The 27,062-nt window shown below is 40.2% G+C and overlaps 1 protein-coding gene across 14 annotated transcripts in view; it reads left to right on the plus strand.

Moving 5' to 3' along the window:
- LOC146346873 (nuclear receptor coactivator 2) overlaps positions 1–21,619 on the plus strand; it is a 182,712-nt gene extending 161,093 nt beyond the window's left edge. For 10 of the 14 annotated variants that reach the window (XM_084849339.1, XM_084849338.1, XM_084849340.1 and 7 more), the window contains 11 exons: positions 877–1,083; positions 2,031–2,246; positions 2,685–2,814; positions 8,829–8,994; positions 10,878–11,159; positions 12,789–12,878; positions 14,363–14,591; positions 15,664–15,841; positions 16,751–16,949; positions 18,051–18,140; positions 19,282–20,581. In XM_084849339.1, the coding sequence (XP_084705465.1) occupies positions 877–1,083; positions 2,031–2,246; positions 2,685–2,814; positions 8,829–8,994; positions 10,878–11,159; positions 12,789–12,878; positions 14,363–14,591; positions 15,664–15,841; positions 16,751–16,949; positions 18,051–18,140; positions 19,282–19,293 (1,799 nt within the window). In that variant the 3' untranslated portion in view covers positions 19,294–20,581. Of the gene's footprint in view, positions 1–876; positions 1,084–2,030; positions 2,247–2,684; positions 2,815–8,828; positions 8,995–10,877; positions 11,160–12,788; positions 12,879–14,362; positions 14,592–15,663; positions 15,842–16,750; positions 16,950–18,050; positions 18,141–19,281 lie in introns of all 14 variants that reach the window. The other 4 variants (XM_084849347.1, XM_084849348.1, XM_084849346.1 and 1 more) reach the window with 3 other exon arrangements.
- The last annotated feature ends 5,443 nt before the right edge of the window (positions 21,620–27,062 follow it).

Raw genomic sequence — 27,062 nt, forward strand, 5'->3', positions numbered from 1 at the left:
AGTGACAAGTGAGCTAGGAAGAAAGAGAGAGAATCAAGACCCTTTCATTGATCTTCCAGTGTAGTTGCTCACCGCTGTACCACAGTTATACTTCAAAAATTTATTTTGGAGAGAAAATATATACAACTTCCCTAAATCCAGATTTCTTAATAATGATGCCCCATAATGTTTCTATGCATGTTGAAGGACTGTCGGGGGAAAAGGTAGTGAATTCAAAGGAATACATACCAAAGATGTATGTATGCTTGAGCTATAGTAATATTAGGATGTATATAATGCTGCTGATTGTTCAAAGTGTTTCACATATATTATCATTAGTAATCCTCACTACAGTCCTGTAAGATAGGTCAATGTTATTTTCCCCTATTGCAGCTGGAGGGCTGAGAAATAGTGGTTTATCTAAAGCAATCTCCCCCAATCTGGTGCCCTCAAGATTTGTTGCGCTACAACTCCCATCATCCCCAGCCAGCAGTGCAGCATATTTATAGGGCAGTAGTTTAGGGAAAATTGGTCTAAGGCCACTAATGAATTAATAGCAGACAAAAATGTAAGTGTTGTTGTCTCCCTGGTTCACAGCTTATTCTCTCGGCCCAGCCTTCCCCAAACTGCTATCCTCCAGGTGTTTTGGGATGTCAACTCTGATCAGCCTGAACAAACATAGACAGTGGTCAGGGATGCTGGGAGTTGTAATCCAAAACATATAGAAGGCACCAGGTTGGGGAAGGCTATATTAGCTACTATGCTACACTAGTGTAAATTTCTGCAAGTTGTTCCTTAAGCTGAAGCATGGTCTCAAAATTATTATTACGTTTAGATTATACTTTTATTTCATCTCTCAACCATTTCTCTCCCCTGCCTCCCCCCATCTCTGTCCAGCTTTTTCCAATACAAGGCAACCGCAGATGGGAAGGATGTTGCCAAACCAGAATTTACAACTTGATATCGCATTGCAAAACCCATCAGGTGCTGGAACTTTTCCACCCATAAGAAACAACAGCCCTTATTCAGTGATACCTCAGCCCGGAATGATGGGCAGTCAAGGAATGATGGGAAATCAAGGAAACCTAGGGAATAATAGCCCAGGTAAAAAGAACTCAAACACTGCCCTCTTTCGTGATGTTTCCTGTGGCTGGGACTTGATTCTGGCTTGTTTAGAACCAGTAAGCTTTCTCTTTCTAGATTTGCTAGAATTTTCTGCTAGATTTTCCAAAGGCATATGTTTATTCCATATGGATGGATAGCTCTGGGCAGAAAAGAGTGTTTCTGAGCAGATACATCTGGGTATATCAGTCACTCCCAGCAGTAAGAGAAAGCTGACATCAAAGGTATTGGATTTGGAACAGCTAGAGTAGTTGAGGTTCAGAAGACTGAGAACCCAATCCCATGGGTGTTTGCTTGGCAAAAAGTCCCACTGAGTTCAGAGGGCTTACATCCATGTAACTGTGTGTAAGATTGGAGTCTTAAGCAGCAATCCTAAGGACGTTTACCTGGAAATAAGTTCCATTTGAAACCTGTGGGATTTACTTTTGAGTAGACGTGTTTAGAATTACATAGTTCTCTCCAAAAGAATCACTGAAATTTCTCATAAATTCAGTCTGATTATGGAAATCTCTGGAACATATTATTATCAGCCATTAGGTTTATGAGTGCATATTTACTGGATTATTTCTGGGAAAGCATATTTCTTTGTCAGCATGAACATTTCTTCTGAATTATACATGTCATAACAATGATCTACATGAAATTAGTAATGGTTCCTGTTTACCCTTACCAGACTTAGCTCAGGTGAAAAATTTGTCATATATAACTGGTCAAGACATAGTCTACATAGTAGAGTGGGGGTGAGGCCAGTGTTGTCACAGAATGCCACCAAATTTAGTACATTACTTTTTTAAAAAAACTTTTTTTCACCCCAAAAAGCATTCTGAAGGAAATAGTCCTCCTTGATTCTTACAACTTGTCCTTCAAAGAACCACCAAAACTCAGTCTAGTGCTCTACTTGAGACCTGATTTTCTGGGTTTGTTAATAGGGATGATTGCTGGTAATACGCCTCGGCCTACTATGCCATCAGGAGACTGGGGAACCCAAGGTGCTGCCGTGAGGGTGACGTGTGCTGCAACAACGAGTGCCATGAACAGGCCAATTCAAGGAGGCATGATCCGTAATCCAACATCCAACCTTCCGTTGAGACCTAACAGTCAACCTGGTCCAAGGCAAATGCTTCAGTCTCAAGTCATGAATATGGGTAAGCTGCAGTCCAATCATAGTATGTTCTGCTTTTTAATGGGATTTGCATGGTTACAGTTAGAAGACAATGGCAACTAGCTTTAATTAGATGCAAATATAGCTGATCAGAAAATCAGATGTTGACAGCGCAGCAGACAAGATTTGTGCTACGAATTTTTTGCTATAGCTTTGTAAGCCCATGGGAACAGATCTAAAATATTTCCTTTAATAGCTCTATAATTGTGTGTTACCTGAACTACAACCTTGGGCTCAAACCAATCCTACTATGAGCATAGTACCCACATGCAGAAGGATCCCTATACAGTATAAAGAAATGTAAATTGTGTTTAAGAGACAGATCCTGTGTGTAGCAAGCTTTTTCAGTGCTATCGTCCTTCTGAAAACAGTATTAATGATCCCAGTGAGGTTTTATATATCAATGTTCTTCCTCCCTCAGGGGCTTCTGAATTAGAGATGAATATGGGTGGTCCCCAGTATACCCAACAGCAGGCTCCTCCCAATCAGACTGCACCATGGCCAGATAGTATCTTGCCTATAGATCAGACATCCTTTGGAAATCAGAACCGGTGAGTCTTGTATATTTAATGGCCAGTATGTGTCCATAACTTGAGCACGCTCCGGGAGAGAGCGCAGGACAGGAAGGCCTGGCGTGCTATGGTCCATGGGGTCACGAAGAGTCGGACACGACTGAACAACAACAACAACATGTGTCCATACATCTTTAGAAGTAATTATTTCAGTGTATGTATTATGCAAAGAAATCGAGGAAAACAACAGAATGGGAAAGACTAGAGATCTCTTCAAGAAAATTGGAGATCTCAAGGGAACGTTTTGTACAAAGACGGGCATGATAAAGGACAAAGAAGGCAGGGACCTAACAGAAGCAGATGAGATTAAGAAGAGGTGGCAAGAATACACAGAAGAACTATACAGGAAAGATCTGAATGTCCCTGATAGCCATGAGAGTGCGGTCACTGAACTTGAGCCGGACATCCTCGAGAGTGAAGTCAAGTGGGCCTTAGGAAGCATTAGTAACAACAAAGCTAGCGGAGATGACAGTCTTCCAGCCGAGCTATTTAAAATCCTAAAAGATGATGCTGTTAAAGTGCTGCATTCAATATGCCAACAAATCTGGAACACTCAACAGTGGCCACAAGACTGGAAAAGGTCAGTTTACATTCCAGTTCCAAAGAAGGGCAACGCCAAAGAGTGTTCAAACTACCGCACAATTGCGCTCATTTCACATGCCAGCAAGGTGATGCTCAAAATCCTACAAGCTAGGCTTCAGCAGTATGCGAACCGAGAACTACCGGAAGCACAAGCTGGGTTTCGAAGAGGCAGAGGAACTAGAGATCAAATCGCCAACATTCGCTGCATCATGGAGAAAGCAAAAGAATTCCAGAAAAACGTCTATTTCTGCTTCATTGACTACGCTAAAGCCTTTGATTGTGTGGATCACAACAAACTGTGGCAAATTCTTAAAGTGATGGGAGTACCAGACCACCTTACCTGTCTCCTGAGAAACCTGTACGAGGGTCAAGAAGCAACAGTAAGAACCAGAGATGGAACAACCGATTGGTTCAAAGTTGGGAAAGGAGTACGACAAGGCTGCATATTGTCACCCTGCTAATTTAATTTATATGCAGAGTACATCATGAGAAATGCCGGGTTGGATGAATCAGAGGTCGGAATTAAGATTGCCGGGAGAATTATCAACAACCTCCGATATGCAGACGATACCACCCTAATGGCAGAAAGCGAAGAGGATCTCAAGAGCCTCTTGTTGAGGGTGAAAGAGGAGAGTGCAAAAGCTGGTTTGAAACTCAACATTAAAAAAACGAAGATCATGGCATCTGGCCCTATCACTTCCTGGCATATAGAAGGGGAAGAAATGGAAGCAGTGACAGATTTTACTTTCTTGGGCTCCAAGATCACCGCAGACGGTGACTGTAGCCATGAAATTAAAAGACGCTTGCTCCTTGGGAGGAAAGCTATGGCAAACCTAGACAGCATAGTAAGAAGCAGAGACATCACCTTGCCGACAAAGGTCCGTCTAATCAAAGCTATGGTTTTCCCAGTAGTAATGTATGGCTGTGAGAGCTGGACTATAAGGAAGGCTGAGCGCCGAAGAATTGATGCTTTCGAACTGTGGTGCTGGAGAAGACTCTTACGAGTCCCCTGGACTGCAAGGAGGTCAAATCAGTCCATCCTAAAGGAAATCAACCCTGACTGCTCATTGGAAGGACAGATAATGAAGCTGAAGCTCCAATATTTTGGCCACCTAATGCGAAGAGAAAACTCCCTGGAAAAGACCCTGATGCTGGGAAAGACTGAAGGCAAAAGGAGAAGGGGACGGCAGAGGATGAGATGGCTAGATAGCATCACGGATGCAATGAATTTGAACTTGAGCACACTCCGGGAGAGAGCGCAGGACAGGAAGGCCTGGCGTGCTATGGTCCATGGGGTCACGAAGAGTCGGACACGACTGAACAACTGAACAACAACAACAAATTATATCTAGATAGAATTTTTCCCATATACGCTTTCAAAATTGCACACTCTACTGAGTATATTTGCTGATGTCTTGGCCATAGTTGCTAAACACTACTGCACAGAATTGGTTTAGTGGAAGTGGGTAGGTGTAAACACTATCAATTAAATAGACATGTTTAGTGAAAAAAAATGATGTCCTACTATAATAGTGTAGTAGTCATTGGTCATTATTACTGTAATTGGTGCATCTAGACTATTATTGATCTCGCCTTTGATACACTGTGCTATGTAGACTTTTTTTCCTCTTACTATAAGTGCAGAGTCATTACAATTTTATCTGGTGTTAAAAGGGTTAAAATTCCATCTGGAGTTGTAGGGTTGTGTTTGGCTTCAGCAAATTTATATTAAAAGCCAGATTAATGTGTATCAATAATTCTTTAATTTGGGGAATTGTGAACACACTTCTAAAATTTTTATAATTTATAAGCTTAAAAAGCAGATCAAGATAAAACAGAACTTGATGCATTTGATAAATCTAAAACTTAAATTTTAATAAGGGAAGAATGGTAAGTTATACACATTTTATTGGCACAAGGCCTTAAAATTTACCTTAAAAATTAACTTTTGTAAAGCAGCAGAACAATAGAAACAATCTGTAATCATTGCTTTGAGTGTAAGTTGATGGGAGTTAATTTGCTCAAAGTAAGTTGGTTTAAGGCTTATTTGTAATATTGTCGTTTAACCTTTGCTGCATGTTGTCTGTCTTTACCATATTTTCCAATATTTTCTTAGTCATAATGACCATATACTCAAAATACTGTTTAGCATAATTAAATAAGTGGTCAAATTACAAACTAAATTAAGGTTCACTGCTGAATTATTGAAAACTACCTGCAGTCAATGTAATATTGTTCTGTTTTGTTGTTGCTTCTGTTCTGTTCTGGGGGTGGGGTGGGGGTGACTTTGAACTTCCTTGGGGCCTATGTTGTGACCAAAGAAAGGCTTAGAGATGCTTTTATAAATAAACAAACATACTAGGGGAAAGGAACTACAAAGCTTTTACTGACTGCTCTTATATTACGTTTTGTTAGAAAGGTATATGGTATTTCATTGTGACTTAATGGCCATCTTATATGACCTGTTTAAGATCAAGCAAGAAGAACAAACAGCTAGCTGCCTTTACTCATTTATATCAATAAGGCATAAGCATTAATACTTCTGCTGATCTTAGTTGTTTTTATCCTGGCTCAAAGAGGGAAGCTATGTCTCGGCTGGTCCTCAGTCATGTACCGTTTGTAAGGTTAGATTCTGTGCCATGAACTTCTCTTTGGAGAGTAATACTAACACCTTTATTGATTCTATATATTCTAGGAACTTGGCTATTATCACAATGCCTGCCAAACAGTATTTCAGCATGGTTTGTTTGGCATGACCGTGCAAAGGAACTTGCTGTAGGTTGCCTGAGATCACTAACTGTGACCATATGATGATGATGATGATGATGATATTATTATTATTATTATTATTATCATCATCATCATCATCCCACATTTTTCCCAATACAGTATTTTTCCCAATACTGGGACTCAAGGCAGCTTTACAACATTAAAACTTGTACAATTAAAACCTATAAATAGAAGTATACAAAGTTAAAAATATAATTAAATCATCAATAATATTAAAAGTGTATAAAATATCAAAACATTAAAAGACAACAAGAAATATAGTATCCATCCATCATATTCTCACAGTTCCAGACTAGCTATCCCCAAAGGCCTGTTGGAACAAAAGTTTTTACATGCCTGAGAAAGCCTATCAAGGAGGGTGCCACTCTCACCTCCCTGGGAAGGGAGTTCTGGAGGCTTGGGACAGCCACTAAGAAGGCCCTCTCCCGCGTTCCCACCAGATGTGCCTGTGATGGTGGCAGGACAGCGAGAAGGGCCTCCCCTGAAGATCTCAGGGCACGAGTAGGCTCATAGGGGTGAATACGGTCTTTCAGATAACCTGGACCCGAGCCGTATAGGGCTTTATAGGACATAACCAGCACTTTGAAATGTGCCCAGAAACAGAATGGGAGCTAGTGAAGCTGTTTTAGCAGGGGAGGTGTATGCTCCCTGTAGCCAGCCCCAGTCAGCAGTCTGGCAGCAGCTCTTTGAACCAGCTGAAGTTTCCAAACACTCTTCAGAGGCAGTCCCACGTGGAGCACGTTATAGTAATCCAAACGGGATGTACCTAAGGCATGTATTACTGTGGCCAAGTCAGACATCCCAAGGCAGACATGTTTAACTTCAGGCTGGCCTCCATTTTGAAATTAGGACTGCAGGAGGAGGATCACCTTTCCCATTAATTATGCCATAGATGGGATGAGAGAGATGAATACATTTAAACAGAGTCCATTTAATTTTATTGAGGTTAGATGCTGAACTTTACAGCTAGTTCTTACTTCAAGGCAAGATTTTTTTTAACAGTTCAATCCTGGAAACTTGTTAAAACAAATTAATTTTGTTTTACATTATTTATATGCTGATTTCCACCACATCCCCCCAAAACTCAAGGCAGTGTACAAACCCACCAGAAAACTTAAGAGTCCAAAACAATATTAGAACTTAACAGTAAAATAAAACCACATGAACAACACAAAAATAGCACTACAGTAAAAAGTGGGGGGATGAGAGTAGACTTAACTAGACAGTGGAAGGCAAGAAGTAAAGAAGCCTGAGAACATAAGTAATTGCTGAACAACCTACAGGGGAAGAGTTAGCAACAGAAAAGGAATAGATAGGAGTGGGGTTCTAAACCTTTCATCTATCTGCCACTTTTATCCTTTTCCCTTCATAGTTTCCAGACATGTTTGCTGCATTGTGGGGTGGGAAAGCAGCTGAACAGTGTAGCAGGAGAAAAACAGCAAGCGAGGAAAGCCAAGGTTCCCCACACACCTGTTCTTCTCTGCTGTAAATTGTGTCCTCTCCTGCTGCATTTTGGTTGATGCAATTCCTCCAAACCTCAAGTCTTCTGCTGAATATCTAGTTTTGCCCTTTTCTGTAACATAGGGGACACAACTGAGAAGGTCCTGCTCTGCATCTTCATAAGCAACAGAGCAGTAGGCAATAAAAAAAAATACAGTGGCAATGACACCGGGATATATCTAGTGTCCTGTAAATGGACCTGCTTGTGCAATGGGACTTCCCTTCTTCTTCTCCCCCCTGCACCCTCTCTCCACTCATCCCTAATTGTCTGGAGGTTTCCACAATTAGATTGGGGGATTGTAGGGGAAGGGGGAATCCATTCCACCAGATGGACACCATTGGATACAACCCAATGTGGTTACTGCACACTTGATTCTAAATTCAATTATAATAATTATAATTGTATAGTATAATACAGATTATACTATACAATTTCTATTGTATATTATGATCTGTGAAATTTGGATCATGTGTCTGTGATGCATTTAGCACCTGATGTTTCCTTTTTTATCCACTTATAACAGTTTTTACTCTTATTGCTCCAAATGCCAAAAAATATTTTGTATGTGTGATTGCCCCACAGTTGGCTTTTATTACTTGCCAATCTCCCTTCACAGGGGCAGTTTGATTTCATCATCAGCATGACCAAAGAATCCTGTTTCACAATCTTCTATTTGTAGGCTATCAGGAACAAGCAGTGATCTTCTTATGGTACAGAATAAGGAAACAAACTGTCAGCTTCAGTATTGTCTGATTTAAATGATCTGATTAGATATAACAAGTCATATAGCTTGTTACAAAATTAAGCTGTCAGAACAGAATAGTCGTGAATAATAAGATAATGTATTGGTGTGAATCAGTTCAGTGACTTAGTACTGCTATTTCCCAGATTAATAGAGTTTAGGAAGTAGCACCATCATGCACTTAAGACTGGAAATGAGAACAGCTTCCTCTTCACAGCTGAATGAATCTGTAACATTGTATTTAGGTTTGTAACTGTTGAAATCTTAGGGAAACATTGCTTGTTTGAGTCTGTAGGTTGATGCTCCTGATGCGGCAGAAAGTGTATTTCTATTCTTGTTCCTATAGTTGCTTACCAAGCCACATGATCTTTTTTGCAGGCAACCATTTGGGAGCTCTCCAGATGACCTGCTGTGTCAGCATCCTGCCTCAGAGTCTCCAAGTGATGAGGGAACCCTCCTTGACCAGCTGTATTTGGCACTAAGAAATTTTGATGGTCTAGAAGAAATTGACAGAGCTCTCGGGATACCAGAACTAGTCAGCCAGGTATTTCTGTATGAGATATTTCTGAAAATGTATTTAGTTAAGGTATTTCAGTAGTAAGCGTTCTATGCCATATGCTCATGACAAAGAGCTAATAGCACAGTCACATCCCTAGTTGCTGGGGAACATGAGCGGGAGGATGGTGTTGCACTCATGTCCTACTTGTGGGCTTCAAAAGGCATCTGGTTGGCCACTGTGTGAACAGAATGCTGGACTAGATGGACCTTTGGTTTGATACAGCAGGGTTCTTTCTTGTGTTCTTAGATTCTTACGACCTTAAATGATCACAAGGTGTAAAATTCTAAATAACCGTCTCTATATTGACATTATGAAAGTGATTTCCTTGTTAATGTTACATCCCTGTCATTTAATTTGGGAATGCCCTACATGTACCTTCACTTCCAGTCCCAATAAAAAATAATTTCAGAGAGCAGTGTGGTTGCACTGGCCCTGCCCTGCATGAAGGGTGACAGCATGTCTGGAACTACACACACAGAGTGAGGTCACTTTGCTTGGTGTTGTCCTGCCCCAGTTTTCTATGGCTTGCTAGATCAGAAAGTAATACCACTCATAATGTGTAGTACAGTATTGCTTCCAGGATTTCAAGTAGCAGTGGTGAAAGACTAGCCGGTAGTCCTCTTTTCTCAACACCATCCTCATATATGATGTTTGCAACACTGTAATGGTAATGCAGAGGATGGTGGAATAGGCTCTCCCTCCATGAGTGGGCAGACAAGGCTCCAACCTTTGCAAATGGGCAGCATATGAACTGCATGACATAAGACTTCTGAAAGAAACACAGCCCTGAATATTCTGCACCACTGATGGCCATACATTTCCACCTCAGATTAAGTTTTAAACTAAGGTCTTACAAGTTCTGTGTAGTCCATCAAAAAACATATTTTGGAGAAATATGACAGATGTTTAAATCCCTGCTAGTTTGAGGGCAAACTACAATTTTATTTATCCATGATCAGATTTTCCAGTGTTTTGATTTTTATTTAAAACCACCTGCAGGGAGGAGGAAGCACCAAAATTGTCCAGAGCAGCAGCACTACAGAAAGGTTTATTTAAAAAAAAAATTCCCCTGTACATTTCCCCCCCAATCTAAAACCTTTCCCTTCACCCAGAGCTGCTATTCACTCTACTGGGTGGACTTCAGTTTTTCCCCCCAGCAGAGCTAATAGTTGCTTTGGTGGTAGAAGTGACTCAGAATGAAAAAATGGCACTGGGGAAAAGGTTAACGCTCTCTCTCTCTCTCTCTCTGAGCACCACAGCTCTGGTTTAATTTTGAACTCTCCACAGCTGCTTTTAAATAAAAATCAAAACATTTGGAGGTCTAATCATGAATCTCCTGTAGTAGTTTGGCTCATTACAGCAGTCTGAGCCAAGATCAAAAGAGCTGGCAAGACTGAAAGAAATATAGAGCAGACCTTTACAGCATTGGCCTATTTCAGATGTAGCTAGAAACCACATTCCCACTATGGGAACAAGTTTCAAGCAAACCTTCGGCTCATGCTCTTTCCCCTCTCCTATTCTTTTGCACTTGCAAGGTGTGGAACAGAAGGTTTTGCATCATGTTTTAAACAAACCACAGTTGCCTATGACACCTGAACTTTGGGAACTTTGGTTTATTTAAACTGTGATTAGTGAAAATAAGCCAGGATCAAACCATGGTTTCTTCTGATCTCGATAGGTGCACAAGAGGGAGGTGGAGCACGCAAGCCCCAGAGTCATCACAGCTCTGTTTCCCATTGAGGCCGAACCAGATTTGTGTGTGTCAAACAGTTCTTCTTCATGGTCTCTGAGCAGTCATACATATGGGTTCTAAATGTTTAATATTCTGTGTTCATGTACATGTTTATATTTGTGTTTGTGTTCTTTAGCAGAGCCAAGCTGTAGATCCAGAGCCATTTTCAAGCCAGGAGTCAAATATCATCTTAGAACAAAAGGCACCTGTTTTCACACAGCAGTATGCATCTCAGGCTCAAATGGCCCAAGGCAACTACACACCAATGCAGGACCCAAACTTTCACCCAATGGCACAGCGACCAGGTTATGCAGCACTACGTATGCAGCCTAGGCCTGGTCTGAGGCCTGCTGGCATAGTGCAGAACCCGCCAAATCAGCTGAGGCTACAACTGCAACACAGACTTCAAGCACAGCAGGTATTTCATACTTTTATGCTCTCTGTTGCTGCTTTTACCAGCATTCAGTCGTAATGAAGCACAGTAGGTGGATCTCGGGCGATTTGATTTCTCATATGAAATAAATACCAGTATAATAGTAGATGTTGGCTTAGTATCAGGAAAACTATGTATTCAGCTTTATCGGGAATATCAAGGTCTGTTACACTTGTTCAAAGCTATAATTATGTCTTCTGATATCCACTTTGGTCACGTATGCTGCAATGTAGATCATAATGCAGGTGCTTTTTTTCCCCCAGATACCCAGCAGTATTTCTATGCATATCTCTCTAAGCTCTGGCCAGATATGAAACTTGGGCAAGTGTTTGTCTCTAAAAACAATGGCAGAAGAAAATCTGTGACCCTTAAGATGGCAAAATCTATTTGTAGTTATCCCTTTCCCAGCAATTGCTTGCCATTGGGGGCCATTGCTGAAGATTGGGGGAAGTTGCCTCCTGCTTTCGTATTCCTTAGTAGGCATTCAAAGTTGCCTTGTTCTGCTTTCATTGTTTTTAAACACCCATAGTCCATCTGTGCTGGTAACAATCAAGGCAGCCTGTCTTAAAACCATATGATGCATGCTGCAAGTATAGCCATGCACACTCATAGGGTGTAGGAGTGAACTTTCTACATAGGCAATAGTTTGTGTCTCAAGGCAAGAAAAAAACGGGGCAAGGGAGAAGAGAGAAAGTGAATCAAATTGAGCAGGCTGAAAGTACATGTATGAAAGCTCTCCTGCTGAGTAACTTTACCTGGTGCTCCTCTCTAACCGACTTTATATTAGTCTTATTTTCTTAGTGTTGTCTTCACCTTGTGATTATTTGAGGTTTTATGACAGTTTTGCTAACAGATCATGCACACAATCTAATCCATGCTCTGTACGCAGCAATGCACAAGTACAGCTCTGTGCACAGGAGGGAGTCCAAAGGTGGACAGAAGGAAGCAGTGACAGACTGAATATTTTTTCCTGCATTATTGCTCGTTATGTTCAAATGTCAATTCTTGATCAGATAGAACCTTTCAAATTACAAATTTCTAAAAGATATGGGATTGGATCCAAACATAGTCATACTAGACCCATTTAAATCAAAGGGACTTCAGTGGATCTACTTTATTTATGATTAAGTCTGGATTCAACCCATGGGCAACAATGAATATTTGCTTTTGTACATGTATGAGGTATTGGGTTGATACAGACATAATACCAAATGATGCGTTGACATTACATGAACAAGTTAAGACTTAAGCGCTCCATCTTCACCTTTCATATTCAGATTCCCTCCCACATTTCCTGTTTGGTGGCAAGCCATAGTTTGCCATTATGTCCAAGGTTGTTAATAGTTCATTGTTAAAGTTTGTTGTTAAAGATGAAATCAGGAAAGCCATAGGGAGGAGGAAGTACATAATCCTAAGACATGTTCATTTAACAGCAAACCATGGTTTGGCCTTACAACTGAATTGAACCATTATCTTCTCAGGTTGCTTTAATAAAGAATACTTGTATGACCAATGTATAACTAATTGCTTGTGAATGAGGCAGAATTCTTTTTGGCACTTTTATGATAAATTCCTTTTGTGTTTTTTTACTTAATTTTTTTCTTGTTGTCCTAGAATCGCCAGCCACTGATAAATCAGATCAGCAATGTTCCTAATATGAATCTGTCTCTGAGACCTGGAGTACCTACACAGGTGAGGGAACAGGTACTGAAGATTTTTCTATTCTATAGACATAGTATTCTAAGATCTTAACTAAATGATATTAACTTTAGGTGTCGTAGGGGATGTTCACACAACATGGTAACCCACACTCAGTGGTTGAGGGTGGGTTGTTTGTCCTCATCCAGGACAATTTCCTCAGGGTGGCTTGTTAACCACTAAACAACCCAACCACAAACCATGGGTTCTCAAGATGGCTTGTTCGAGAAAAATAAGCCACACTGCATGGTTAACAAGCCATCCTGTAGAAAGTCCTGGGTTCAGACAACACACTAATCCACGGTTCAACAAACAACCCATGGTTCAGCAACAACCCACACTCAACCACTGAGCATGGATTAGCATGTTATGTGAACAGCCCCATAGTCTGTGCAACTGCAGTGTTCTAGTTTGTGTGAAGCGAGTAATTCCAGTTCCTTTCTTCAGTTCCCCTTCAAGAATATTGTAGCTATCTGTGGAGCAGGAAATTAGAAGGCATCTTCTTGCTATAACAGAATGTGCAGTTTGGTGTGAATGGCCCATGCTTACATATAGCTTTCTGAAGGCTGTGGGAGAGAGTTTTCTTTCCCCAAGTCACTAAGCAGGGCACATGAGAACAGACCAAAGAGCATGCAGTGAAAGCTGTTACTCTACTCTAGAGTCTTCTGGAGGTATCAGCAAGATTCCTTGCACTAGTTCCAAGGGATCTTGCTGATCTTTCAGTGGGTGGGCAGTCTGTATCAGCAGGTGAGAACAGTATAGCAGCTGGAGACACTCACACCAATAGACACATCTCTGAATTTTTAAGCAATAGATTTTTGAGGCTGTGAGATATGAGATAACACACGATCTTGCGTACTGTTTCAGCATCGCTATGGGGGGGTTACGCTTTTTGTCTGAAAAGTGTTACTTGGGGGAGGGAAACGTGAGAGCTGTTTTTAATGCAAATGTTTATTCAAATCAGTCTGGCTTGTTTTGTTCAATTTGCAGAAGTGCAAAATCTAATTTAGGCATCGCTTGGGAAAGTGGCCATATGCTAGTCATTCATATAGGTTATCTGTGGTAATATACTGATCTGTGTATCTGTTCTGGAGTTTCTCACTCCAAAATGAAGGGCTGTACCTCGGTGACAGAGCACATGCCTTGCATGCCGCAGGTCCCAGGTTCAAACCTTGACACCTCTAGTTTTTTGTTTTTGTTTTTGTATTACATTTATATACTGCCCAACAGCCAAGGCTCTCTGAGCAGTTCACAACAATTAGTTAAAAACAGGATCAACTAGCAAGTTCTGGGAAAGACTTTCTGCCTGAAACCCTGGAGTGTGACACTTGTCAGAAAGACAGTAGCAGGCTCAAGGGATAAGTAATCTGACTTTGTTTACAAAGCTCTCTACTGGATTGTCAAGTTACAAGTTTCTTGTTTAGCAAGCCAGGCTCCTGAAAATGTCTTGCTGGTTGTGTGTGTTGATACAGTTTTTGTCTTCCCTGCAGGGACCTATCAATTCACAGATGCTAGCCCAGAGGCAGAGGGAGTTATTGAGCCAGCACCTGAGGCATAGACAGATGCAACAGCAAGTGCAACAGCGAACTCTGATGATGCGAGGACAGAGTATGAATATGACACCGAGCATGGTGGCCTCTGGTGGCATACCAGCAACAATGAGCAACCCACGGATTCCCCAGGCAAACACCCAACAGTTTCCATTTCCTCCAAACTATGGTATTGCACTTATATAGACACCTTTTATCAGTCTTTGCTTCCGAACGTTCTCCACTTCTAGATCACAGCTTCTCTCTTACAACTTCTTGTAACTTAGGAGTTTACAACTTACAACCTACACCTTACAACTGTAGTTAAGTGGGAATTGTGGCAATTTTGGAGGGGGGGGGATATTTGTACTTGGTATCAATCAGTTTATGAATAGTTACCAAACATATGTTTCGTTAATAAGTCCTAAGTAGAGAACAAAATTAAGTGAGACTGTGAACTTGATCCCTTTTTTCCAGTAACCTCAAAGAAGACCAAGATATTGAAAATTTCAGTCTGTGTATTTTTCCGGTGTATTTCGTTAAGCTTCTGGCCTGTAAACATATTTGTCAGCTGACAGCTCTGAATATAAACAATGCATGGGTTCCTCTGTTACGATCAAACATGCTAATTTTTGTAAGCTTGTTTTAATGCTAAATTTAGAAATACCTTTTAGTTTTTTATTAAGGTGGCAATCACTAAGTATGTAACCTCTTATTTTTGTCATATTGTAATTTTCACATCTTTAAACAGAGGGCCTGTTCAAAAATTGCATGGCCATTGGGTTCTGCCTATGGTGACAAATGGTGTGGGCCTCAGCCCCCTAAAAAATTTGGGTATTTTTTTGCAGCAATCCCCCCAGATACAGTCCCGTAAGTGTGTCTAACAGATGTCAGTGAATGCTATTGACAATGTGTGTGTCTGCGGGGGGGGGGGGTGTTTAAGAATGGTGAGGGTCCCTGCAATATATTGCAGGAACGCAGCAGTAGAGAAGAAATGAAAATTTCACCTTGTTTTGGTTTTGTCCATTAAGTTTCCACTATTGCAGCCTTCTCCAACCTGGTATGCTCCAGATGTTTTGGATTTCAACTCCCATCATGGGCAATGGTCAGGAATGTTAGGAGTTGCTGTCTAAAGCATCTGGAGGGCAGTAGATTGGGGAAGGTTGCACTATTATATTCATAGCAAAGGTCATTTCTTACCTGGTGCTGTCTGAATTGACATGCATGCACATCATGATTGAAGCACCTGTTCTGTATTGTAGGAATAAATCAGCAGCCTGATCCAGGCTTCACCGGAGCTACCACTCCCCAAAGTCCTTTGATGTCCCCAAGAATGGCTCATACTCAGAGTCCCATGATACAGCAGTCTCAGGCCAATCCTGCCTACCAGTCCTCTACAGAGATGAATGGATGGGCACAAGGGAATATGAGTGGAAACAAGTAAGTTATCAGGACTCAAAATGCATTGCAACTTGGCTGTGAGTCGCAGCATGTCAGTTTTGACCATTGTCACATAACTCACTCATATGCTTATTCAGCAATCATCCTATGACTGTTCTTTTCCTGTGACCATTAAGGAACAGATGCAGTATTTGAACTTTGCCATCCACATAACACAGCAGCTTTGCAGCCTGACACTGAAATTATTGTTGGAACCACCATAGGGGGGGAAAAGGGGGGAAGTTAAAGGAACCTTAGGTGTAAACTACATCTCCCTTTAACATGAGGAGGCATTTCATATGAATTATACCTTCTCTTGTGGAGCTATAATTTTTCTCTCCTGTCTTTTACCAGCTATAGCTTGATAGGTGATTTTGCATATAGTGTTTTTCACAGGGAAATCCCCTTACTAGGTGAGAAATTCCTGTCCTTCTGTGATTGTAGAGAGCCAGATAAAACTACAGAAAAGAAGCTGTTTTTCAGTGGAATAAATTATGTGTTTATATCTATTTAGTCATTTGGAAGTGCTTTTAAAACTAACTATAGAAACATTACAGGATCTTGTAGCAGGATTTTTCCACTATAGTCTCCTTCTTACTGTCAAGGATTCTGTGTTTTGTTAAGAAGATCCATAATAAAATAAATGCTAGATTTATGTAGCAAATATCTAATTTTGGCAAATTGTTGGGGCAAAAGTATTTGCAGACTTAATCCCATTAATTACAAAATAAGAGAAAGGAATGTGCACTTTGTACACTTATATCAGGCTCCAGTTATTGGAAATGATCCTTACACACACTGATGGATTTGTCACTTGATCTTTGATGTGTTCAGGAGCATATGAGGCCTGTGTGGCTTGTAACTTGCTCCTTTTGATTCTGACATGCTGATGTGTACTTCATCCTGTAGCATGTTTTCACAACAATCTCCACCACACTTTGGGCAGCAAGCAAACACCAGCATGTACAATAACAACATGAACATCAATGTATCCATGGTGACCAACACAAGTGGTATGAACAACATGAACCAGATGACGGGGCAGATCAGCATGACCTCAGCAACCTCTGTGCCTACATCAGGGTTGTCCTCCATGGGTCCTGAGCAGGTGAGAACTCTCGGCCTGGAGTCCTTCAGAAAAAGAACTGCTTTTAACATTGTTAGTAAAGTATTTTGTTAATGCCATATTGATCTTACTGGGTTGTTTTGCAAAAGCAAGTAAAGGCCTGCAGTTAGGACAGCTTCTTCTGTCTATAGATGTGCAGCTTACATCTAGTCCTCAAGTACTTATCACACTGGCATTGCTGACTATCAACTCTGTGTCTGTTCCAATTTACTTGGTAGCCATCTAAGTAGTATAAGTATAACAGTAACATACAGGAGCTGCTATGTGGAGCTGGTTATTCTGACAGGAAATATTTATATAGCTTCGCTGTACCTGTACTGATGTTAGACTTATTTTTAATTAGATTCAAGTTAAGACTAAGTAAATACAGTTTTGTACTTTACGGGTGAAATCTAATTAAGTTATTCCACTGACACTGACTTCATCAGCAGCAATTTCCCCCTCTCCTGTGCCCCGCCCATCCACCCTGTGCATCCTCAAAACCTGCTCTGGAGGGTTAGGAGATCCACCAGAGCAGATTTTGGGGAAGTGGGGGGATTTCAGGAGCAGAAAAGAGGAGAAACTCCAACGATGGGAGCAGAAGGATTCTGCCCTATGAGTCCTATCAAAGACCTTATCCAGCCCCCCCCCCCACCACCACCACACACACACACACACACACCACTAGGAAGTGAAGATTAATCTACCATCTGGATCAGAGAAAACATTTTTTAAAACTGTCAGGCTACATGGTGCAACTTTGGACGCCATCGTCTACTTATAATCAGTAGTTAGTCTAATACATTCTTTTTCAAGTAGAGTTACAATTTTAACTTTTTATCTGGAGAACACTCCCCCCTTCAGAATGACAAACTTAAAAAAGTGCAAGTCAGAAAAATGTTACACAGAAAAAAGTGGGCTTGAGCACATGCATGACACCTTATATAAAATGCACCTTTTTATGCAGACTGCTCTGTTGTTTTTCTGCTTTCTTAATTACAAGAAAGGTGTGTGTACATACATGCATGCTGTGCTGTGGTTTGTTAAAAGCCATCTCTTTCTATTTCCCTGATTGACTTACAAATTAGTTTTTCCCTGCCTTAGGTTAATGATCCTGCTATGAGAGGAGGCAATCTTTTTCCAAACCAGCTACCTGGAATGGATATGATAAAGCAGGAGGGAGACACATCACGGGTAAGAAACCATTAACATTCCAACCCTGAATCTTTTAAAGATAGAAATGGATCCAGGTCTCTCTGGTCACAAGAAATGTGATTCTTTCAGCTCAGCAAAATGCTTAAGGACAGAAGTGCTGAAAAGCATATATTGGGGTCCCCAACACAACACCCGCAGGCACCATGACACTTGCAGACACCTCCAGTGGTGCCCATGAAGGGGCCCCCAATGTGGTGTCCATGGGCCCCCCGTTTTTTAAAAAAACTTTATTTAATATAAGTACGTGGATTTGTATGAAATGCATACAACTTTCTAGCACTTATATATAGGGTTCAACAAAAGTGGACCAAATATCCAAATAAGTATCCATTTGAAGATGGCATCTATATGCCACCTGTTCAATTACTGAAAGCATTGTAAGGTCCTTAATCCATTGAATTATATGAGGTATTTATCCTTCAGAGTTATAATATCAGTCTTTCAGCTATCAAAAGGGCTCAGAATTCATTTATGCTGACCATTTGTTAATTAACATGAAGCAGGTAAATAATTTAAATGAGTGTGTACATCAGTGAATATTAAAGACTGTTCCAGTACAAAAGTTATCTATGTAATAATCTCCCCCTAAAAAGAAGCAACTACTGGACATTGCCAAAATATATGTTTAAAAGAAGGATTAGCTGTATTGCACTACCAGCAATTTGCTAAATTAAACAATCCCTTATTAAAAACATGTTGCAGTATCTGATAGACATGAAACAAAAGTTTTTGCTGAATAAGATGCAGCCTAAGATCCATAGATGCAACAGGTCAATGCCAAAGCAGCAATCCAGCGATTAGGCATGTTATGATGGTGCCCACAGTAGTTTCACAAATTCCCAGATGTGCCCATGGATCCAAAAAGGTTGGGGACCCCTGCATACGTTTTCTATTCATGTGGCCTCTTTAAGATAGGTTACTCTGTGCAAAATATCATTATTTCAGTAGTCTAGATCACAGTTGGTGTTTGACTCTTTTTTTCATCATTGTACCTGAAAGTTCTCATTTTTATGCTAGTGGTCTGAAGTTTGCAGAAGATAAACATACAGGCATGCTCAACTGAGTATTACTATTAATGCCTCTTTGGGGTGGGGTTGTTGTGTTTTTTTGGATGTTTCAGAAATATTGCTGACCCTGAAGATTGCGCGTATCTTCAACTGACTGGGCTCCCCAGCCTGAACTACTTCCCAGTTTGAAGAGCTGCATATGTTTGGTTTTGCCCCGACTGTTCTGCCAGCCAGTTCTGCTAAAGAAAGTAGAGTTTAGTGCTGCAAACAGAACAACGCCACTTTGAGTGGAATCAAAACCTTTGTTGGTGGAAGAGCAGCCTCTTCTTTGACAGTCTGAAGCGAGCGTACAGACAGTTGCTCAGTCTGCTCACTGCATTCACCTTAGTGCAACTTAGATCTCTCCTGCAAAGTAAATGTTGATAGCCAGTTTTCATAAACCGTGTCAGATTGAATGTATTTAAATGTATGTATTTAAGGGAAACCAACCATGCTCTCATTCTGTTCTGTTTTTAGTTTTAGATCCTGATATCTTTGTTTTCCTTAGCTACACAGTCAAAGGATTCTGTTCCATCTGAAAATCAATGGTTTTATATTATGACCTTCACTTTGGGAGGTAGAAAGTAGCCTGGATGAGGACTCCCAGAGTGGTATATGGCAAAATGTGGAGAATGAACATCTAACTAGTTGGTTGGTGGGAAGAGGTATCTAGTGGCTAGGTATACTGTGCTAGAAAACAAAAACAGTCATTGTTGATAGATTTACATTTGTAAACAGGCTAAAATATCCTGTGAGAGGGCTGTTGATTAAAAAAAAAAAATTCTTTACTTTGGGGAAAAAACCATTAGCCAAACACACAATTTTAGTTCCCATTTTAATTGATTTCAACATCCTAAAAGTTAACTAAACTTTGCATTCCTTTTCTCCTGCCATCACTTGCCCTTTCTCTGTTTCTTTTCTGATAGTATAAAGAAATGAGTGACCCGGATTATATCCCTAGGTTTGTCACCTGAGCTCTAGGTTTCAGGTAACTAATTGCTGAATAACGATTTTAAATAAGGGTGCATCTATTGGTGATGGAAGTGGCAGGATTGAGGAATAATATCAGAGCTAAAGGCATCTGATTCAAATGATAAATTTTCATTTTCCCATCTCCACAACTGGGGAAAACAATGACTTAAGCTATGGCAGATGTCACTACAGAGTCAACCATCATGTGTTCTAATTATTTTTAAGCAGTGTGGACTACAAGGACATTTTGTAAGGTACATAAAAAAAACAACAAGTTTCTATGTAAACAAGCAATAATTTAAGTTGAAGACTTTAGTGTTTTAACTGTATAATTTTGTGAGGTATACATGTTGTGGAGTTGATTTCCAAATGAGGTACTTCAGTATTAAATTAGATATCTTCATAGCTGTGTGTGTGTGTCTCCTGAGGGGGAAAAGTGTTTTGTAAAGGATCACAATGCCTTGATTAGACCTAATTTGTAGGCTTGAGACTCTTCATTTTCTAAACCTTGCAATTCTGCTCATAAGTCATTTATCTAACCTTATATTATATGCAGCCACTGTAGGAGCCAATTCCTGACTTTTTTGTATGTTTATATTCTTTCTTAATAATCTTAGAGAAACTGTTGTTCAGCAGGCCACTGCTTAAGGTGATTTTACTCTTCCCTGTGGTGGTTTGAGTAATCTTTTAGTATAAGCTGGCATCAGTTTCTGAGGACTTGAAATATCAGGAAACTGATTGTTTTCGACCTCCTGTTTCTCTCTTCTCCACAATCCACACACTTTCGTACTGAATTCAAATTTTGGATGTTATTTAAAATGCAATGCATTTTATATTATCTAATCATCATTCATGTCTTTGGGAGTGGAAGGTTTATTACCTTGAAATCTTGTTTGCTTGTGATGAGGGTTAAAATATACAAAGAGTCTGACTTCCATAGAGTGCTGAAAAGAATATGTTAAGGAGTATATAGAATGCATTTCAAACCATTTGTTTCCTGTTGAGTGGTTCTCCTATTACACAGGGAGAAACTGCAATTCTCAGCAGTCACCACTTTGTAGATTAAACTCAAAAGTAGCTATTCAAATAACTGAGCCATCTGGTGGAAATCAAAAATAGATGTCAGCCCTGAGCTCCATAACATTGAGGAATTTTCTTTAATTAAAATTATGTAAGACTTAACCTAAATGTAGGAGAATTAAAACTTTCTGCATTGGATGGTAAAATTAGTTTATCTTTGAAATAATTGTATTTATTATTTGTCAAACCTGTTTTAATAGATCAGTAGGCAAATAAGTAATTTTAAACATGACTCCATTCAAAATATATCTGCATCATTTACTGATACTTCATTTGAGTTTAAACAGAGTGATTGTATCCATCACAAATTTATTTGGCTCATTGAATTTTTACTTTCATCTAAATAAATGAGATAAAGGCAGCGGGTTTAAGCATTTCTTATGTTAATTATGCTAGAGACAAAGGTAATGATGCCAAATCATTTTTTTAATATAATCAGTATTTCTTATTCAGTACATTAAAAAATTGCTAGAGACAGTAATTGGGTTTATGTTGGAACATAAATCAGTGTTCTCTCATATTAAATGTGAATGACTTGAGAGATAATAAGTTGGAAAAATACATATATATATATATATATATATATATATATAAAACTAATTACACAGGACAGAGCTCCATTCAACAAGTTCAGGTAAGGTGATAACATTAAATAATGGATCTTTTTCAACATTTAACTAGTTACTCAAAGTTTTAAAATATTGCCCCCCACCTGTCTTTCTATTGGTCTGTATTAACTGAAGACAATGTTTTTGTCATTTATACAATACGTTTTTAATCTGTGTTTAAAAAATGGAGTTCATATGGGCTTAACACAATGAAAAGGATGGTTCAGCTCTACTTGCAAAACCCAAAGATACACAATCAGTTTTGAAATGCAACTTAAGCCATTAATTGTTGGTGTGAATTTAAAGTTTTCTAGTATTTGTATGGTAGTATTGCTGCCTAAGAGCAAAAGCATTCTCTGCACAAAAGAAAATAACTGTAGTGGCTTTGGTTTTTAATTAGAATTTTCTCCCTGGTGTTTCTTTGTAGACTAAAACAAAATCTTTTCAGTTTCTTACTACAGGTAAAGCTATGTGCAAGAACCTCAAAATGCTAAAATCTAGCATAATGCCTTAGATCTGTTTTTAAGTCTTGTATATTCCTACATAGCTGTCTGATGTATTATATTTGTATAGTGAATTGTGTACAATTTTGGAATAAGCGCATCATCACTTAGCTTTCAGTCGTTGAATAGAGATGATGGACACATTTCTTTAAACGTTGACTCATATATATTTTTTCCTTTTTTGTCATTTGTGGATTTTATTTGTACAGTTCCTCATGAAGTTACATCTGAGATGTGTATGAGTGTGTGTATATGAAAAGATTATACGAGGGTAAAACTAAGCAATATATAAACTATGGTTCTTCAGGAGAAAGCTTACAGTGTTTTCAGGTTGTGATTTATTTTCAAGACTGAGTTGACTCTGAACATCACTTTGTTCACCTGCATTGATGTTTGTATTTCTAGTGTGAGCAGTTTATGCAAAGGTAGATATATTCAGAGAAATTTTAAATACATTTATGCAAGTTAATATTGCTTTGCTGATGCTATTTGCTTATTTGATGTTAAATAATGCTATTGTAAATAAAGAATTCTGTTATTGCATCACTTAATAAATTTTAATGCCTTCGGGTTTTACATGGCTTTAGACATAGCAACATTTTTTCTGTTGTGCCTTTTGTGTTCCTAAACAGCCAGAAGGACCAGAGTATTCCAGTGGTAGGCAGCAAGGATGGAGCCAGATTGCACTCCAACCACAGCCTTCCGCATTGGCCCTCACTTTCACTTCTCTTGTTCTAATGCTGGCAAGCCTAGGTTGTTCCAGTAATGGATGCTGGACCTGAATTCAGGTATGAGTAGCACAGTCCTGTACAGCCACAGCGTAAATGCGAATGCCTTGGACATCTGTGGATCAAATCTGGCCCGTGCAGGATCAACGGCTGATCCTATCCACTAGTTTTGCCTGCTCACCAACCACTTCTGTGTTTCCTTCTACTACCTCTCTATCCTGTAGCCTAATGCAGGACAGGGTAAGGAGGAAACATTAAGAGGAACACACAGTTGAATTAATCTATTGCTTCTGGGCTATTAAAAAGCAGTGCAGGTGAAATGGTTGCTAGACTGCTCTCCCAGTGCATTTCTTCCTCTTATTTCTTCAAGTACCACTAAAGCAAGGATGATAAGGAATCAACTCCACAGGCTATGAGTATGGAGGAGGAGCCACAAGTTGAAGGATATTTTGGACTACAAAGAAAATAGCAGCGGAAGAACGTGGCTCATTGCTTCCGCATTTTGCCACTACTGTTTCAATATTCGTATCTAAAGTAAGCTTACAGTTCTGCCTAATGTAAAGTGATTAAAACAAATGCTTTAAGAAAATAGCAGCACCAGAACTTCTAGCCATTTTCTTCTGATATTTGGGAAGATGTCTATGAAATCCCTAGCAGTACAACATATCCAGGTTATGCATGTTTTGTAAAAGGTACTTTGTAAACCCTGTGGTACATCTGAATTCATGTTTAACTCAGCCAAATCAGTGGCAATGGATGCCCTCAAAACATGCATTTGGAGGGCAAATTCAAACCGTTCGCACCTAAAGAACTACTACACAGAAATACTGCATATGTTAGCCCATCCAGAGTCCATTCCTCAATTCCAGAGGAACATGTTGCTTGTGCACAGAAATTACAATAGCAGAGACAAAACGATGCAAGTAGGTGGAGGAAAATTACTCTTGTTGTATACAGACACTGCTGTTGCACATCAGACCTCTGTTCTCATTTGCTTGTTCTTTGCAGACCCCCACTACTCCATTTTCTTGTATCACCCAATGAAATAAGTTGACCGTAGTTTTAGAAAGTACTTCACACAATGCTTAATTATACATTTTCAGAACTGCTGCTGCAAGTGGTTATGGCCACAACCACAGATGGCTACAGACTGGTTGTAGAATCAGTGGTGTAGCTGGGTAATTTTAGACCCTGGACTCACTGGTCTCGGGGGAGGGGCATGTTAGACAGCCATGTGTGGCTTCAGTTGTAAAGCACACAACTAACATTTCTCTTCTTCTCCCACCCACCCTCACCATTCCATGCTTTAGATCTGCTACTACATTCCTGAGTGAAAATACAAAAACCCCTGATTGAAAAAGTAAAGATTCTGAGCATGTGCAGTTTCACATTTTAAACTCACTTGAAGCATAGCAGCAGCATCACTAGAGGAATAAAATGGAGCTTGCTTCTGGTGCCTTGATGCTATTTATTTACTTTTATTTCATTTATTTATTTCATTTCTATACCACCCAATAGCCGAAGCTCTCTGGGCAGTTCACAAAAATTAAAACCATGAAGTACAGCATAAAACAATATAAAATATGAAAGCTTAAAACTACAATATAAAAGTACAACCAGAATAAAACCTAGCAGCAACAGAGAGATTTAAAATACAGATTTAAAACAGCAGAGCTAAAAGACTTGGAAAATAAATGTCTTCACCTGACACTAAAAGGAGTACAACAATTTACTTGAAAATAAGCACCCTTATTGCAGATCTATGTTTAAAGTAAAAATAATCAGTTGAGCATCTGTAACCATGTACATGCCACCCCTGACTCTCTCTCTCTCTCTCTCTCTCTCTCAAGGATACTGCAGCAAACAGACATAGGTGGGCCAGCATGCCCATGCCTGCCTAGGTGCAGATGCTAGGTTTGTATGCCACTGCCCTCATCACCTGCCGCTCTTTAGGCGGTGATTTGGAGGAGGGCAGGGCTGGTCTGCGGCCCCAAGGTCCAGCCCTAACTACACTAGGGGTCCATAAGGACCTAGGACTGTCAGTGGCTCATTAGCCACATGGAACCACCATGTTCAGAGGCAACGGCCAGATTCCGATGATCAGTGGGGGAAGCAATGCAGTGTCTGTTGTTTCCCCTGCCCCCGCACATGCTGGTCACATGACCAGGATTACCCTAATTACCCATGCTGCGTTGTGGGTTGCCATGTCGTCTGAGCCCAGTGCGTGGGTATAGTGACTTTTTACCCACCCTACAACCCATGGCTTGCAGTAGGGGTTGTAGGTTAAGTGAAAAGTCACTACACCCACGTTGCATGCCAGGTTTGAATGACACAGCAACCCATGATACGGTGCAGTTAGGGTAATCCCAGTCGTGCAACCAGCATGCACGGTGGGCAGGGGAAACCACCAATGCTGCATTGTTTCCTCCACTGATGGTCCAAAGGGTTCACATTCAGTGGTTGAGTATGGATTGTTGTTGAACCATGGGTTGTTGAACAGTGGGTTAGTGTGTTGTCTGAACCCAAGACATTTTCTGCAGGGTGGCTTGTTAATCATGCAGTGTGGCTTATTTTTCTCAAACAAGCCACTTTGAGAACGCATGGTTTGTTGTTTGGTTGTTCAGGTGGTTAACAAGCCACACTGCATGGTTAATGAGCACCCCTGTGGAAAATGTCCTGGGTTCGGACAACATGTTAATCCATGATTCAACGAACAACCCACTGTTCAACAAACAACCCACACTCAACCACTGAGTGTGGCTTAGCTTGTTCTGTGAACAGGCCCAGAATCTCCCTCAGTACCAGTTGCTGAGGACAAACAGCATGGCAAGGATAAAATATCTGGCTGGCCACTGTTGGACATAGAATAGATGGTTCCGGTACATGAGGGCTAGACTATTTTTCACAGAGATTTATGATGGTGACTCTGAAATACACATGAGTCCTAGAAACCCACACTCCGCTCACATTGGGAGGAGAGAGAACACACACACCTGCTGACATGCGTTTCTCCTGGTTTGAGATTAATGAAGGGGAAATCACCTCTCAAAACAAACCCCATACACCAGGCAGCAGATCTGAATGGCCGTCCATAAGAGACAGCAGGGCAGACATCGGAAGGGTTTGCTTTCTCCCACATTTGATTTTTTTAATGATCCATTCCATCATGTTTATGAAGAAGTTTGTGAAGTTTGGTAAGTTCTTACCAAATAACAAACCAAATTAAATTCTCACTCAGCCGCATTCAGTAGGTACAGCTATTCCCATCATAAGAGCGGACCATGTTGTACCTGCTTGCCATGCAGCTGTTTAAAACAAGCCTGTGGGAAAAAAAGAGGTGGCAGCCCTAATTGAGCACCACAAACATGACTGAATACACAGGGATTCAAACCCAGACCTTTAAGAGCTAAGCACTCAAAGCCCTCTGCCTGGATGGACAAATCTTTCAGTCTCTCACTTTCTGCCACGTTCGATTTTGTTTAACTTCAAGTTTTTTTCTGTCCAGTTTATGAAGAAATTTGTGTATTTTGGTAAGTTCTTACCAAAGAACCTAACTGAATTAAATTCTCGCCCATCCCTAGTTCTAGCCTTGTGGACTCCTAACACACATCTCTTCATAACAGTTTGTGCTAGTGAAATACATTCCTAACAGTTTGTGAGTTGGATTTCTCTGACTGAAAGAGAATTTATCTGGGTCTGACCACCCTGTGGAAGACTCTCAAACTGGATTATTTCCTCAGTCTTTGGTATTGGACAGGATTAATTTTATGTCACCTCACTTTCATTGTTGTGGGTAACAAGTTGCAAGCCAATGGGGGAAGAATCAAAATGGCAACTCCAAGTATCACTACTCAAGGAACAGCTTGCTTCCCTCCCACCTACAGAGCCCCTGGCAGAGAAGTCCACAAGCTTCAGGTTTGGGTGGGAAAGTCTTTTCACTATCTGCTGGCTTCTGGATAGGATA

Source organism: Heloderma suspectum, chromosome 4, assembly GCF_057233095.1.
Source record: "Heloderma suspectum isolate Gila_16-S chromosome 4, 16-S_ref, whole genome shotgun sequence".
Taxonomy (NCBI): Eukaryota; Metazoa; Chordata; class Lepidosauria; order Squamata; family Helodermatidae; genus Heloderma; species Heloderma suspectum.